Source organism: Diachasmimorpha longicaudata, chromosome 1 (assembly GCF_034640455.1).
Source record: "Diachasmimorpha longicaudata isolate KC_UGA_2023 chromosome 1, iyDiaLong2, whole genome shotgun sequence".
Classification (NCBI taxonomy): domain Eukaryota; kingdom Metazoa; phylum Arthropoda; class Insecta; order Hymenoptera; family Braconidae; genus Diachasmimorpha; species Diachasmimorpha longicaudata.
The window spans coordinates 6,886,642-6,901,234 of record NC_087225.1 but is presented as its reverse complement, the minus strand read 5'-3'; the positions used below and the strand labels follow the sequence as shown (position 1 = coordinate 6,901,234).

At 40.0% G+C, this 14,593-nt stretch overlaps 2 protein-coding genes across 3 annotated transcripts; one reads left to right on the top strand and one right to left on the bottom strand.

The window, feature by feature from the left end:
- Window positions 1–5,521: 5,521 nt before the first annotated feature.
- On the top strand, window positions 5,522–5,875 carry LOC135168771 (DNA-binding protein inhibitor ID-2-A). The gene has a single exon (XM_064133327.1). It carries the CDS (start codon window positions 5,522–5,524, stop codon window positions 5,873–5,875), a length of 354 nt encoding a protein of 117 aa, XP_063989397.1.
- A 3,057-nt stretch (window positions 5,876–8,932) lies between these two features.
- On the bottom strand, window positions 8,933–13,971 carry Psa (Puromycin sensitive aminopeptidase). Of its 2 annotated transcripts, none has more exons than XM_064119561.1 (5): window positions 13,524–13,971; window positions 13,173–13,417; window positions 12,190–12,346; window positions 11,086–11,408; window positions 8,933–10,829 (listed from the first exon to the last, which is right to left on the bottom strand). In XM_064119561.1, the coding sequence occupies exons 1-5, from the start codon at window positions 13,755–13,757 to the stop codon at window positions 9,071–9,073; spliced, it is 2,718 nt and encodes a 905-aa protein (XP_063975631.1). In that variant the 5' UTR covers window positions 13,758–13,971; the 3' UTR covers window positions 8,933–9,070. The 2 variants fall into 2 exon arrangements, with proteins under 2 accessions (XP_063975631.1, XP_063975639.1); XM_064119569.1 differs by lacking the exon at window positions 12,190–12,346 and adding an exon at window positions 11,981–12,131 and having other exon boundaries at window positions 13,524–13,968.
- Between the last annotated feature and the right edge of the window lie 622 nt (window positions 13,972–14,593).

Below are 14,593 nucleotides of genomic sequence, written 5' to 3'. Positions count from 1 at the left end.
ATAAACGGAAGAATCACCGGATAAATATTGATCATAACCTCGCCGAGACATCGTGTGACCAAAATTTTGTGACATACATTCGTGACAATCGTTGTGAAGGCCAACGAATGACATTTAACAAATAAATTAAAAATCAAAAATCGATTTTCGAAGTGATAACAATAACTTCCCGTATTGGTAAGCCAATTATTGTAGCCTCATGATAAATGAAAGCCGGGTTATTCAGCGTATGTGCCTCGGAAGAAACGACGAAGGCGCGGCGATTAATGTGGGCGAGAGGGGCGGGTAGAAGGACTGAGGGGGGGGGGTCGGTGGGGCGGGAGGAGGGGGTTAGGAGCGCTGTCGGAGGCGCCGTGATTCAACTGAGCGCGCAGGTGTGCTTCAGACTGGCTGGCGCCTCGATGGAATGCGTGTTATCCCCCTCCCCCCCCTGGCACCCCTCTGGGCCCACGGCCTCCTTCGATACCCTCTCCGTCTAAATCTCTCTCTCTTTTTTACCTCTTTCTCCACCTCTCCCCTGTCCACGTACTTATTCCTCCCCTCCGTCGCCTTTATTTCGAGTCGCAACACTGCCATCGCCCAATCACGTCCCCCCCCCCCACCGCCGTTGTACCAAAGTCTCTTTTCCCTCTTGTGCGACTGAGCACTACGTCACGTCCTCGCTCGGGCAATCAGTGCAGCTGGCCACCAACGCGTTCCCACGGGACTGGAACTACGTGGCCAAGACCGAGCCACCATCCAGTGGTTATAGAATGAAATGAAAAAGGGGGGAAGACAGGGGGGCGAGTGCACGAACGGACACGAAGATACAAGTCGGTGGATCATGATCTCGAGGGGTTTTTTTTGGATGGATTTTGTTAAGTGGGAGAATTTGCGTTTGATTTTTTTTTTATTGAATTTTTGAATGTTTTTTTTAGGGGACTCGAGAGCGTCTTGGCGAAAAGTTAAATTAAAGGGTCTTTCGGGAATTCATGGGGTAGTGATTTTTTTTTATACGGTTTTTGTTAATTTTTGGAGGCAATTTTGTGGTATGACTTTTACTCGATATTAACGGGTATGATAAATGGTGAGATACTGAAGTTTCTATGAAATTCTTCAGGGGAGGGCAGGGGATGAGGGCGTGAATGGTTTTGGTTAATGGGGAATTTGCTATTCATTCGGGAATGGAGGTTCTAATCTAGTTTTTTTCTATCCTGTTTACGGTTGTCTTATCGACATTTAAAGGGTCATGGAAAGACATTCGGTTCCCAGAGGTTTTCGGGGAGCCGTGAAACAGAGGTTTTTTCTGAATGAATTTCATGAAGTTTCGGAAATAATCTGACTTTTATTTGATCTTGATAGGGTCTATCTTATCTGGAAATTAGAGGTGACTAAAGGTCTTTGGGAAACTTCTGGAGATTCTGTTTTTATGGCACTCTGAATGGAATTTTCTTCTAAACGTTTCTAAATCTTGTTGAGGAGTTTTATGTAGGAGTTAAAGGTAAATAAAGGCATTTTAGGAAATTTCTGTAGGTAGTTTTTGGGAAATTATGAGGAGAGAGGTTTTTCCCTTGATTTTTACCAGGTTTTGGATAGAACTCTGTTATATGGGTTTTAGTCGATATCCGGTATTTTTCGGTGGATTATGATCTACAGGATTTTATGAAATTTTAGGTACTCCTAAAACTCAACTGTAAAAATCCACATTTTTGAAAACTTTGTTTGAGTTCGTCACATCTGAATATTGCAGTCTCCTATTTTTAGAGCTTTTTTTATAATTTTAATTTAATCTTGACCAAAAATCGTGGAATCTATTTCATCAGAAAAATCTTCCGTAGAAGTTAGAGCCGATTATAAAAGGATTTAGGAACCTTCTGTCATGTTTTTATTTTATTATTTCTATAAGTCGTGAGGTAGAGTTTTTTTATATTCGAATAGCACTTTCTAATCCATTTTTAGTTGGTTTATCCCTTCAAAAATTTCAGGCCTCAAAACAGGTCTTAAGGAACTTCACTTCAATTCGGTTCCCATAATTTTTTGGAGGATGATGACCGACAGTTTTTTTATGATTTTTATAAAATTCAAGATGTGAATGAAATTTTCTAACTGCTCAAATCCCATAAAATTTGTTTACCACGTGGAAATTTAAGGTCATTAAATGCATCATTGAAGAATTCCATCTAGTTCCCATATTTTTTAATACCCTTCGATGATTAATTTTGAAAGATAAAATAAAACTTGGTACTTAAGATTGAGTAAATGCGAAGATATTACAAAATTTACGAGACGTGTGGGCATTGAAATGAAAAAAAAATCCCAAGTGATGGAACACAGTTTGGTTGTGTTGCTGTGTAGGTAGGGAGTGAAGAATCAGAATTATCGGGAGGGTCGGGCCAACAGCTAACACGTGCAAGCCGCACGTGCACTCTTCCACTCTAGCCTCTGGGTGCGCTACAATCATTGGATGCCAAGATACACTCGGCCGAAGAAATTTTTGTTGGCAGAGAGCAGTCCAACTTATTTCGCCGCTCTGTATCGTGTTACTTTTCTCAGAAAATACCGTGCAACTACCCCTCGTCAATTTTCAAAAAAACACTAATAAAAATGAAAATCCTCCCCTTTTCCGAAAAAACATAAAAGTAATCACCGAAACAAAAATCTCTCTCTAAATTAATGTCAAGCGAAGTGAATTACGCCTTCAAACTGTTTTCTTCATCAACACCGAATGAGAAAGTAACGCCTTTATTTCACGGATATTCTCAGGGGGCTGAATGCTAGTTCAAAAACTGATATTTACATACAAATCTGGTCAAGCCTCATATCACTTCACATATCAATTAATATTTGGAATGTATACAGTCCTAGACTTATATGTAAAAGCGTATATTTATTCTTATATTTTAGGTGATATCTCGCCTAAATGTCTTTAAACATTATCATACACACGTTACATTCAGCTTAGCACCCACACTCATGGACTTAATGCTCAGTTTATCAATATGTAATTGAAGATATCACTTCATTAAAAAAAGAAACGTTTTCCCTGATTTCCACATCACTTGAATTTTTTATGATATTAAGGACGCCCTTTGGAATCCCCAAATTCGTGAATTAAATGGCGTGAAAAAAAACCGGATGCCCTCGAAATTCAAGTAATTAAATCATCAAAAAATATACCGACTACTTAATCCTCAAATTAATTCTCGAAAATTAAATAAACCCCAAAAATCTCAACCCAAATAAGTTATTTATTTTTCCGAGTGTACTTGGCACGCCATGAGTGCAAGATTCACACACTGGCGCACGTTATAAAAGACGGAAGAGAAAGAGAAATGCTTTTTGAGTAGTACATCCTATTGGGCCTCTCCGCGTTACATACGAGAGCCGAGAGTACGCGATGCGGCAGGAAGCGCACCATTATAGTTTGCGGAGCAACGTGGTACGTCCGTTTTGTGCGTGCGAGCCAGCTGCCATGTAACATACACACTTTTGTCGAATATAAAAAAAAAGAGGAATATGACGAGAAGAAAATGAGACACAGGAAAAACAATTTGTGGCACACGTGCGAAAGAAGTAAGGGAAGTTTGTCAAGGGAGTGACTCTCGGCTCTTCTAACAAGACTCGTACCGAGTGGAAAACACGGCTTGCAGGCCAGACAGCCAAACCAAAAAAAGAGCGTCCTAATTATAGTTACTCTGAACACTTTTGGAATACCTGTCTCCAACGATTTCACTCGTGCAAAATCGATCCAGCGATTGATCCAACGCCGCTCAGTCGCTCCATCAAATGTTTATTACAAATTTTGCATTGCGATTTTTCACGATGATGATGGATTTTTCATTGAACTTCTGTATTACCCATTTGTGGTAGAGTTATTGCATAATTAGGTGTAATTGCATAAATTATGAAGTAGGAAATTTCCATGAAAAATATCGACAACCGATATTTTCTGTTTCGAAAGATATAAAAATGGCAATTAGGAAACGTCTGTGCGATGATGTCGCAATCTGGAAATGAAAAATTTCTCATAATTTATTGATGTTCCGTTCAAAATGAAAGATTGCGTCTTTAATAGCATAATTAGACGCGCCCATTCTTAGTCAACCAATCCCACAATTTTTGCACACATTCTCCTGAATTTAATAAATAAACCAGTCAAAAAAGCCAATTGTCGTAGGATTATTCCAAGAAAATGATCGAAAACCAGGTCAGTTTTATCCTGAATTAACACTTAATTAAATCTGTTAGCTAAAAAATGTGCAAATCCATTAAATTTTCGCGTAAAACCTGATGACTCTCCTTTTCCTCGTTTCAAATCAAATTTGATTTTCGCCTGCCGAAAATTACTACCGATGTACTAACTCTGTAATCGAAATCCCGAGACACACATTCTCTGACAACCCCACCAATTTCTCAATTCCCTTAAAATTTTCTAAAATCATGATTTTCATCTTTTGGCAAAGCCATTAAGAAAATGGAAAGCAATGACAATCTCAGTCCATTATTTCCACCTCCCTTTAAACCCCAACACCCTCTCGGCATTTAACAAAATTGCACCGCAATAATTTTTCCCAGGACTCAGATTATTCCCCCGCCCCCCCCCCCCTCCACATTCACCCACTGGAGGGAGGGTATTTGTTAAAATGAATAGAAGCCGGAATCATGGTTACACAGGTTGTATTGCGGTAAGTCAGTGTGACGAAGGCAATGGTAGAACGAGTTGCATGTACGAAAGTTAAAATGAATGTACATTTGTGGTAGTGACGATGGGCTAGTGGTTGGCGCCGCCGTTCGTCGGACTTCAACAATGGTCATTCCCCTCGTGTCCCCGTTCCCCCCCGACAGCCGTGCAATCCACACACACCCCCGTGCTAGTGATGGCTCAAAACACTCCATAATCCGTTCAACACTGTCTCCCACCCCCCACGAGTCCCCTACACCCCCAAATTTCATCTCCCAGACCTCCCCAATGGGGGACCCACTTGAATTCCTATTAATTCCCAATTAATCCAATTAATCATCATTTAATGGCCCCCGACATTATTCTTGTCTGTCAAAGTGACACTCGCGTCTCGATGCCATCGGCATCCTTGCGGGTCTTTGGGCAGCGATTGCGCTCGTAGCGCGCTGAGGGGAAGGCGTCGATGCCAGGAATCAGTGGTAGTGGGGATGATGGGTATAAGAAAGCGCAGGTGAGGGGCGGCGGCCAGTTGACTTCGATCTGTCGAGCATTGAGCACTTAATTATTCCGAAATTGCAACGCCAGTGATTATTTTACTCGACATAAATTATTAAAGAAGTCGCAGAGCCAGACCAAAGCTCATCATCAAAATTGTTGGAGAAACTCAGTGAAAAAATAGTGAACACGTGGACCGTAAAAGTGCAGTGATAATTTTATCTGGAGATAACGAGAGGTGAATAATTCTCGTGAAAACTCGGGTCATACGAATACGATCGATAATAAAGCCAGGGAAGTGTGGGACGTGCGCGTCATCGTTGGAGAAAAATAACTTAAATTTATAATTTATTCAACATAACGAGAATGAAGGCGATGGTTGTGAGTCCAGTTGGGGGTCGTGTACCACCGAGCCGTGGGGTACTTCACAGTAGTTTGGGTATAAATGGTACCCGACGTGACCTGGAAGCTGAGGAGGTCGCAGCATATCTCACTAAACTCAGGTCCCTTGTGCCTGATATGCCGAGAAAACGTAAATTATCAAAACTCGAGGTTATCCAGAGGGTTATTGAGTACATATGTGATTTACAAACAACACTCGAAGAGACTAATATACATCAGGATAATACGGTTAAGACAACGACGAGACAACCGTTGCAACCACTATTGAATGCACCAACAAGCACAAGCTCATCTACGGCTGCTGTTGCTGAACGGTGACCACCAAAAAACGATCAATGAATCGAGTGATGAAGAGGAAACAGAGCGTTAAGAGGAAATGGGGAGAAAATGTACATTGGGGGATGGATTACGTGGAGACCTTCAACCGTCCGCAACTGTTCAACGGAAGCTCTCGACGGGTGCATTATTCTTCGTGATTTTTTTTTCAAGAAAGAGACTATTGTTCAGAGAAATGTGAATCCCAGTTCCTCGGGAGAGACTGTAAATACTGTACATATGCATATGATATATAAACTCATTGCATTCCTCGCACGACCTCGTCGAAATCGATACACTGTCCCATCCCCCTCACTGCACACCTCCCTTCCACCGCCCCTTCCTCGTAATAATTGAGCCATTTTTTTTTATTTCGCTTTTTGAGTCTTCATTCGAGAATTTGTTTTTTTTACGCGGACGTTGTACGACTCAATCTTCCAGCGAATTTTTTTTGTTAAAATTTTTCATATTTTTTACGAATTCCACCCTGTCCCAGATTATTATTTCAATTTATATTTGTAGATATACAGAGAATTAACATAGAGAATGACGGATTTATTGTAATCATTCACACGGATTATTATAATTATTGTTATCGTTCTTTGTAATATTATTTTAGTGATGATGAGTGATGAGTAAATGGGAAAACGATGAATACCCGCAAATATTGTATATTTGCAAAGACTGAAAGGCTGTAAATACATCGACAAGCGGGTTGTTGTAAGCTTTTATTATAAGAGAGAATAACAGAGGAGAGAAAAAAAAATAAACAATTAAAGAACAATGTGTCCACGAATGATGTTGTTAATTCTTGATTTATTCATTTGTTTGTTCGATTTTAGGGGTTGAAGTTGCTTTACAGATGAAGCAATGAGCTGGGCCAGCCATTAAATGAATTATTCACGATCGATCAGCCCCCGTGGGAGCCAGGGAAAGGAGGGGGGCTGGCTGGCTCATGGAATGATGAGAAAAAAGGGAAGCAACCCCTGGTACATTTCTACCATTAGTGACGATTGGACGGCGTCAGATTTTACCCTTATGTGAACTCTCCGTAGAAAATGAAATGAAGGACTTGGGAATGAAGATGAAATGGGGGGGACGGGATCCAGCGGGATGATGAAGAGAGGAGGGTGAAACACCCTTGGCGCAGTTGTCATGCGACTCGTGATTGTCGAGTGGCTCTCGGCGGCGTATGGGAATATAACGGAGATGGGGTGGACGACGGGGTTCCCGTGGGTATCCTTCGTTACTGGAGTTCCCAGGATGAGAGCGCGCACGCGAACAAACGCCGCAAGACACGATCAATACAGTGCACTCGTGGCTTGCCAGTGGTACAACCCTTGTTGGGATAACTTCTAGTCGCGGGAAATGTCAATTCGTTTATTTAGAAAGGGATGGACGGAATGCGATGATTAATTAATCGGAAGACTCGTCATTTAGTTACTAGTAAAAAAAAGGTTAATTATCTAATTAATTAGCGTTCAAACAGTAGGAGTTAATATGTTGGGTGATTGGGTATTCATCTGCAATCAGGATACACAGATTCAGGATACACCAGGGAGGATGAGGGAAATTTATGTTTGAAAAGGGTTTTTTATTAAACATAGCACATCTTCGATAAACGAAATGACAAAGAGAAGCTCTTCATTAATATATTATATAATTTTAGTGATTAATGATTCGAGAATATAATGAAGCGATTTTTGTAGGCGTGAAGAGGACTGAAATAAACTCATAGTAATAGGCCCTACATCCCTTACTGCTATCACTTCTATTCGCGGCAATCGGCGAGCCTCATATGGCGGGTGAATTGCTGTTGAGGGCAAGGGGCAGGCATGGGTGGAATATGATGATTAATGACACTGGAGGGGTGTAATTTATTTCACGGATGGGACGGGACTGGTCAGGATTATGACTTGGAATTTTTTCTCGTTGTTTTTTACCCTGTTCTGATTAAAGTTTTCTTGAGGAGTTCACGCATTGAATATTGATATGTTTACATGATTTTTATGATGCATGCCGTAAAAATTGTCCTGTCGAAATAGTTTAGAGAGCGTAAAGTGTTTTACGCACGATGCAGAACTGCATCGTCAGGATTGGAAACTGGTGTCACGCATGGCCTTAGACTTTATGCACTATGTCTGTAAACAACCATTTGACCTTCACTACCGTTCCAAATAGTCACCTAGACAGGTATAAAAACAATAGGGTATTTTACGGATGTGTCTAAAAAAATATTCTTTGCGCACTTGTTGCGCAGTATATTATCTTGCCGGTGGAAGTCATTAATGTGTACCCATCATAATAAGTCCTATTTCACTTCCTGAGACAACAACTCAATTTGCATACGACCGGTGAATCAGGTGGTCAGGAGAGCGGGGAGACATAAGTGAAATATGATGATTGATGGCGCGAGAGAATGATGATTTACTCGAAAAAAGGGATTCAGAGGTTGTTGAAAATTATGTCTCTATGGACATGCGTGTATTGATTTTCGAGGCCTTGTAATTAAGGTTTTTCAGTCGTCACACAAAAAATTTCGTAATACAAACCTCCATCTCTTTCATCAGTAAACTTACCACATCCTCTACAGACGAAATACTGAATAAATTAATCATTTCGTTGGATACAAAATTATACCGCTAACGTATTTCAGAACTAGTACACTCTTTTTGTACGTTTGAAGAAAAAAAATTCATTCAACCATTGAAATAATTCATGGACCCATTGAAAAATGAAATTTTCTCTTGACATGCTCTTATGAATTCACTCATTATCACGATGCAGCCCAGCGGTAACTACTTTTGTAAATAAGAAATCTACATGGTATTTTTACCACCTGTGTTATTACCTCGAACACAATAGCTTTCTAAAGAAAATGTCAAACTACCTTTTTTACAGCTAAGAAATTACCTCTCGTAACCATCCTCTCACATTTTCTCCCTTCTAATAATTTGACAAAAAAAAACTGAAATTTCTTCTCATTTCCACTTTTCCTACCTAACATCCCCAACATCCCAAGCACTCGAAAATAATATACGAATCATAAGTCGTGATGAATACAGAATTACATCCATATATTTTCGAAATTATAGTATACAAAGGCGTTTGATCCTCAACCGGATCTTGCAACACACTTAGAAATAAAGAAGAAATACAAAAACCTCCGTCCGACGGTTTTAGAATTCCCTAGAAAGATTAATAACCACGTTCTTTAAGGAACTTTTCAATGGCGACACGATCCCTGTTGAGCCAGTCAGCGTTAAGCCTGATATTCTCAATGCTCTGCTGGACAGTCCTAGCACCTCCAGGTGTAGGATGTTCTTTGAAGAAATTCTCAATCTCCACTGCTTTCTCCTCAGACGAGAAATTCTCAGTGATGTGTTTAATGAGTCTAGCCAGCAGGAATCCTCCTGAATAACGATCCATGAGAATTGCCCAGTTCCTCTTGAAGAACTCCCAAGACATGATTCGTCCCTTCGAGTTCATGGACACCGAGATGATAGCGAAAATTGTATCCTGAGCTCTGACTTCATCACTCATGGAAAACTCAAGAACTTTAGTCAACAACTCTTCATTCCTAATGGCCCCCATAGCCCGAAGAATTCTGTCCTTTTCCTCATGAAGATCAGACTGTCGATACAGCTTCAACATGGCTTCATAAGTTTCAAGATCACCATCAGAGAGTGCAGCCCTGTAGACAGCACTTCTGAGATCGGCAGAAAGAAGACTTTGCCCTGTGACATGAAGGTGAAACCTCTTTTTCGCCTCGCTGATGGTATCAGCATCTCTGAATGAGGCCATTCTGTTGAGAATCAACGATCTCAGAAGTGTATCCAGATGACTCTCATTAGGCTTTGGATCCCATCCCAGTCTCGATGCAATGTCCTTGCAGAGAGATCTGCCAAAAGCCTTGAAACTATCCTCACTCTCAAGATTACTGAGGAGGATTCCAATTTTTCCGAAGCTACTGACGATGCTCGACCACACAGTGTAATTATCCTCTAGTTGAAAGGCCTCCATGAACCTGAGTACTTCAACGGTAGAGGCGTGGCCAGCCTGCACCATGGCAAAGAGATCATCGAGAAGTCCGAGTCTGTCCAAAGGTGGCAGTGAACGATCCTTGACGACTGGCATTAGAGAGGAGAGTGCCTCAGGTGTATAACGTGTCCTGTAGAATCCAATAGTTCCTGGATTAATTTTTATCCACGAGCCCTCGGGCACGTCCTTGATCACCACCTCCTTGGTTCTATCGCTCATAACAGTACTGAAGGCCACTTCGCTTGGGGATTTCGATGTACTGACACTCACTGGAATCATCCAGAGGCTCGAATCCTTGTCGACTGATCCATTAGCCAGAAATCTCTCTTGAGTCAAGGAGAGAATTCTATCGTTTCCATCTTGACGTTCATCTACCTTGAGCACTGGAAATCCCATTTGCTTTGTCCAGGTAGACATTACAGCTCTGATTGGCTTGTTGCTGGCTTCTTCGAGAGCTGCCCAGAGGTCCTCGGTTTCGGCATTATTGTAACTGTGCCTTTTTAAGTAAATATTCATTCCCTTTCTGAAGTCATCATCCCCGATATAAGCGTGAAGCATTCTGATGACACTGGCACCTTTATTGTATGATATATCATCAAAGATTTCGTCGATCTCCGAGGGGTGGCCCACTGGCACCTCAATCGGATGGCTGTTTTTTAATCCATCGAGCTCAAGGGCTTTGATATAAGTGTCGGTGACAAATTGAGTCCAAATGTCGAACTCAGGGAACAGATGGGCTACACAGAGGAACTCCACGAAGGATGCGTAACCCTCGTTTAGCCACAGATGTGTCCACCACTCCATGGTAACTAAATTACCAAACCATTGATGGGCGAGCTCGTGACTTACTACTAATGCTATCCATTGCTTTGAGACTGCTGATGTATTTTCGGGGTCTACCAAAAGACACGTCTCCCTGGAAGGAGAAATTAGGACAGTATGTTATTGCAGTAATCATGAATTAGGAAAGGATTAATCTATGAGTGGTTTATAGTTTCATATAATGGAGATCCAACGATTCTAAACCTTCAATGCACATATTTTTGACAACCAAGACTTTTTTGGAAATTACTTCTTCACTCTACGACCAAAATTATTCTTTGTTTGATTAATATTGTATGACATATTATGAATTATTAACAATATAATTCGCTAAATTGTTTCCTTCTTACCTGTAAGTCACTAAGCCCCAGTTCTCCATTGCACCGGCTGAAAAATCAGCTATTGCTATGAGATCCATTTTTGGAAGAGGGTATGAGATGCCGAAGTACTTGTTGTAATAAGGGAGAACTTTGGTGGCTACATCTAGGGCAAAACGCCCTTGCTCTTGTTTCGATTTTGGGGTGTACACTCGAACAACTGTACCGTCCGTTGTTTTGTCCTCTACGAAGTCGAATTCGCCTACGACTACCGCCACAAGGTAGGTTGACATTATTGGAGACTTCTCGAATTTTATCGTTTCTACGTTGTCCTTTTTCTCAACCCGCTCCACGGGCTGTCGAAAATATTTTAATTTTAGGGATCAAAGTACTTTGCCGGTGGGAATAAGTTTTGTTGAATGATATATACCATTTGCAGGCGAAAATTAAAAGACGAAAAAAAATATTTAAATTGAGGGCATTAAAAGTAAGTGATTATTTGGAACATAAGTTGATAGTCGTTTTTTAATTTAGGAGCTGATATTCAATATTTCACAATGAAAATATTTTATCAAGCAAAGGCATATTTCATTTTCATCAACAATTAACAGCCAAAAAAAATTCAACTTGAAATCAAAATTTAAAATTGATGCATCTATCTATCATTTTTCTATTATTATTTGGAAAATGAATCACTTGCAATCATAACTAATTAAAACGTATATGAAGCTTTAAAAAAATTAAATTATTTGCATAAGACGATCAGTGTTTGGCAAAATTTCAGGAAAACTAAAATGTGACAAAAACATCAGGAAAAGGCACCGAAAATTACAGCCAAAAGTTATAGTGTCATAAAAAAAGAGAAGCAAAAAACCCAATAAGTCAATAAAATTTTGAAATGCTGAGTAAATGGCGATCCGTTGCTCACCATGTTTGAAAGAGCCGTGAGGCCAGCAGGTACATTAAGGGTAATATCGAACATGGCTTTCAATGACGGCTCGTCCCAGCAGGGAAAGCAACGTCTCGCATCAGTTGCCTCGAATTGCGTCACCGCCGTGTACTTAACACTCCCATCAGCTCTGCAAATGCACATTTCATATTTTCCCCAATTAGATGATTCTGTAAATATCCTCTTACCATATTGCAAAGGCCAATAGCATTGGGCAAATTGTAGAGATTAAGTGTTATGCCAAATGTTGCCTTGATACTTGGCTCGTCCCAACACGGAAACAATCGGCGTGCCGAAGTGGGACAGAGATAAGTCACGGCAACAGGCTCTTTGTCTTTTCCAGCACTATAATTTATTGTGTTTAATTGCTTCGTGATTACATAAATTGATGGTTATCGTTAAGCAAATAAGGAATTGCTTTTCAAACCAGAAAAACAATTCTTTATACGTGGATTATCATACTAGAAAGACGAGGAGATGGAGATATCCCAGTGGAGTAGATGGGTTCTATCATATTTTGTGCGTATCAGCTCAGTTGTGAGCATTCCCTATCATTAAATTTGTTAATGCGGTTGGGTAAAACTACTTTCAAAAATTCTCATCACATTTCGTATAGGATTGATATGCTACTGGAAAAAATTTAATATGCGCGAAAAATCCAGTGGCCTGGAATCATTCCCTTTTTATAGCTGCGAATGTTCATTAAAAATTAATCTATCCAGCTCGACATTAAAGAGTCTGATCTTCAACTGCAAGTGTTCAAAACAATTACAACCAGGAAAATTGCATAAACTCGTTTCTTCCCAATGATTTTTATGCTAACCCAGTTTGTTCTGAAAATTCCAAACTTTACATTGCTCTTTATATCATGAATTCGCGACTAAACCTCTCAGCTGAAGCAGCTGATGCCATTTATAAACACTCTATCGCCATCTGTTCAAATGAAACAACTTTGATGACTCCTCCCAAAATGCGGACGGACAGACTCGCCCAAAGCATTGCATCATCATATTAATTAAACTCCATAAGACCCAGAAAAATACAGTTTTACGTCCACCGTAAAATAGTCCCCAGGGATATACCTCCATCTCCTGGTTTTATCCAAAAGCTCCAACAACATAACACAACTGGATCAATAGATTCTCAAAAAAATGTCTATTTATCTATTTACCCTGTATATTTGCTTCTGTACAATCCCTTCATCTTGTCATTGATCTCTCCTACGAAATCAAAATAAAGTCTTCCTCTCTTGCCAACTGGTAGCTTCTCCGGAAAGAGCAGAGTGGCCGTCTCATTCTCCACTGAAAGTTCGATCTTTTTTGCCTCAAAACTGGCACCATCACCATTCTTGTAGACGACCTTTTTGATATCAATATCGAGAGAGTTGAGAACAACTTTCTCAGTCGAATTTTTTACCTGAAAAATGACAATCGTGGTATTTAGGGGTTATGTTAGACATATGGATGCTCGTATCATACCAGAGGCCAAAAAAATGGCAAACAAACTCTCGCCTTTTATTTACCTCAATCTCGACATTCTGCGTCCCCTCAAAAGTGAAATTCTTGAGATCTGGGGTGAGGCTTATCTCGTAATGATATGGTCTCACATCAGTAGGAAGCCGGTTGAAGGGTTTCTTGTCAGTAGTCATTTTAACTTTCAATAGCAATTCACTAACTCCCTTTGAATAATTGAATCTCTGTATCGTAGCAGAATTAAATAGAACTTTAAACACCTGCCTGGTTGTACTAATTATCATCGGTTTCCTCCTGTTTTTTTTCTTCGACAAAGTTGTCGAGAAAAATACTTTATCACCCCCACGTTTGTGCCAACTCACTCCCAAGCGCAACCGACCACAACCCACAATGGAAATGCAATGGGTTACAGAAAACGAGACAGATGGAAACGATTTCCACAAATAACATGAAAAATTATTGAGTGCAACACAAGTTTGTGCCCAGAATTCGGAGATAATTTTTTAGTTGGATTTACAGAGGGCGCTAATCAGAATTCTTTTTAAAAAAAAAATTCAATATTTTCTGGAGCATAAATAATGTTTGGAACTGTCATTTTGGAGCAGATGTACACATGTAAGTCTTCAACTGTAATTTAATTAAAAACAGGGAAATGTGAGAACTTAATTGAATTACCCAGGTTTCGGTGATGGATTTTATTGCCCTACCTATTGCATATGGAATTACAAAGCTGTGTTGTATGTACAGAGAATGTACATATTACCACCGGAGTGGGAATGACAAATGTCGTTATTATGATGTTAATGGCACAGGTGGCATTGTTAAGGTCTCCTGTTAATTAACTATTTAATTGTCTCTCAATAATTAAAATTCTACAGTTGGAGATGTCCCGAAACGTCCGCTAGTTCCAATTCATCAAAAAAACTATTTAAAAATCTATAAAAATCCTTTGTACCACCTAATTACCCATTAATGAAATTGATCAACTAATTAATGCTGCGCTGTAAACTCTAACAAACCTATTAATGAAAATTATAAATGTTTGTTACCAACAGAGTTCATCTAACTTATCGAAATTCTCCCGGATTTATCTAGATGTCACTGCACAGACTTGAAATTT

Coding starts and splice junctions, on each gene's coding strand:
- Psa (XM_064119561.1), bottom strand. CDS start 13,757: ATGATAATTAGTACAACCAGGCAGGTGTTTAAAGTTCTATTTAATTCT. Junction 13,418..13,523: donor CGCAGAATGTCGAGATTGAG/GTAAATAAAAGG, acceptor GTCATTTTTCAG/GTAAAAAATTCGACTGAGAA. Junction 12,347..13,172: donor TACAGAAGCAAATATACAGG/GTAAATAGATAA, acceptor AATAAATTATAG/TGCTGGAAAAGACAAAGAGC.
- LOC135168771 (XM_064133327.1), top strand. CDS start 5,522: ATGAAGGCGATGGTTGTGAGTCCAGTTGGGGGTCGTGTACCACCGAGC.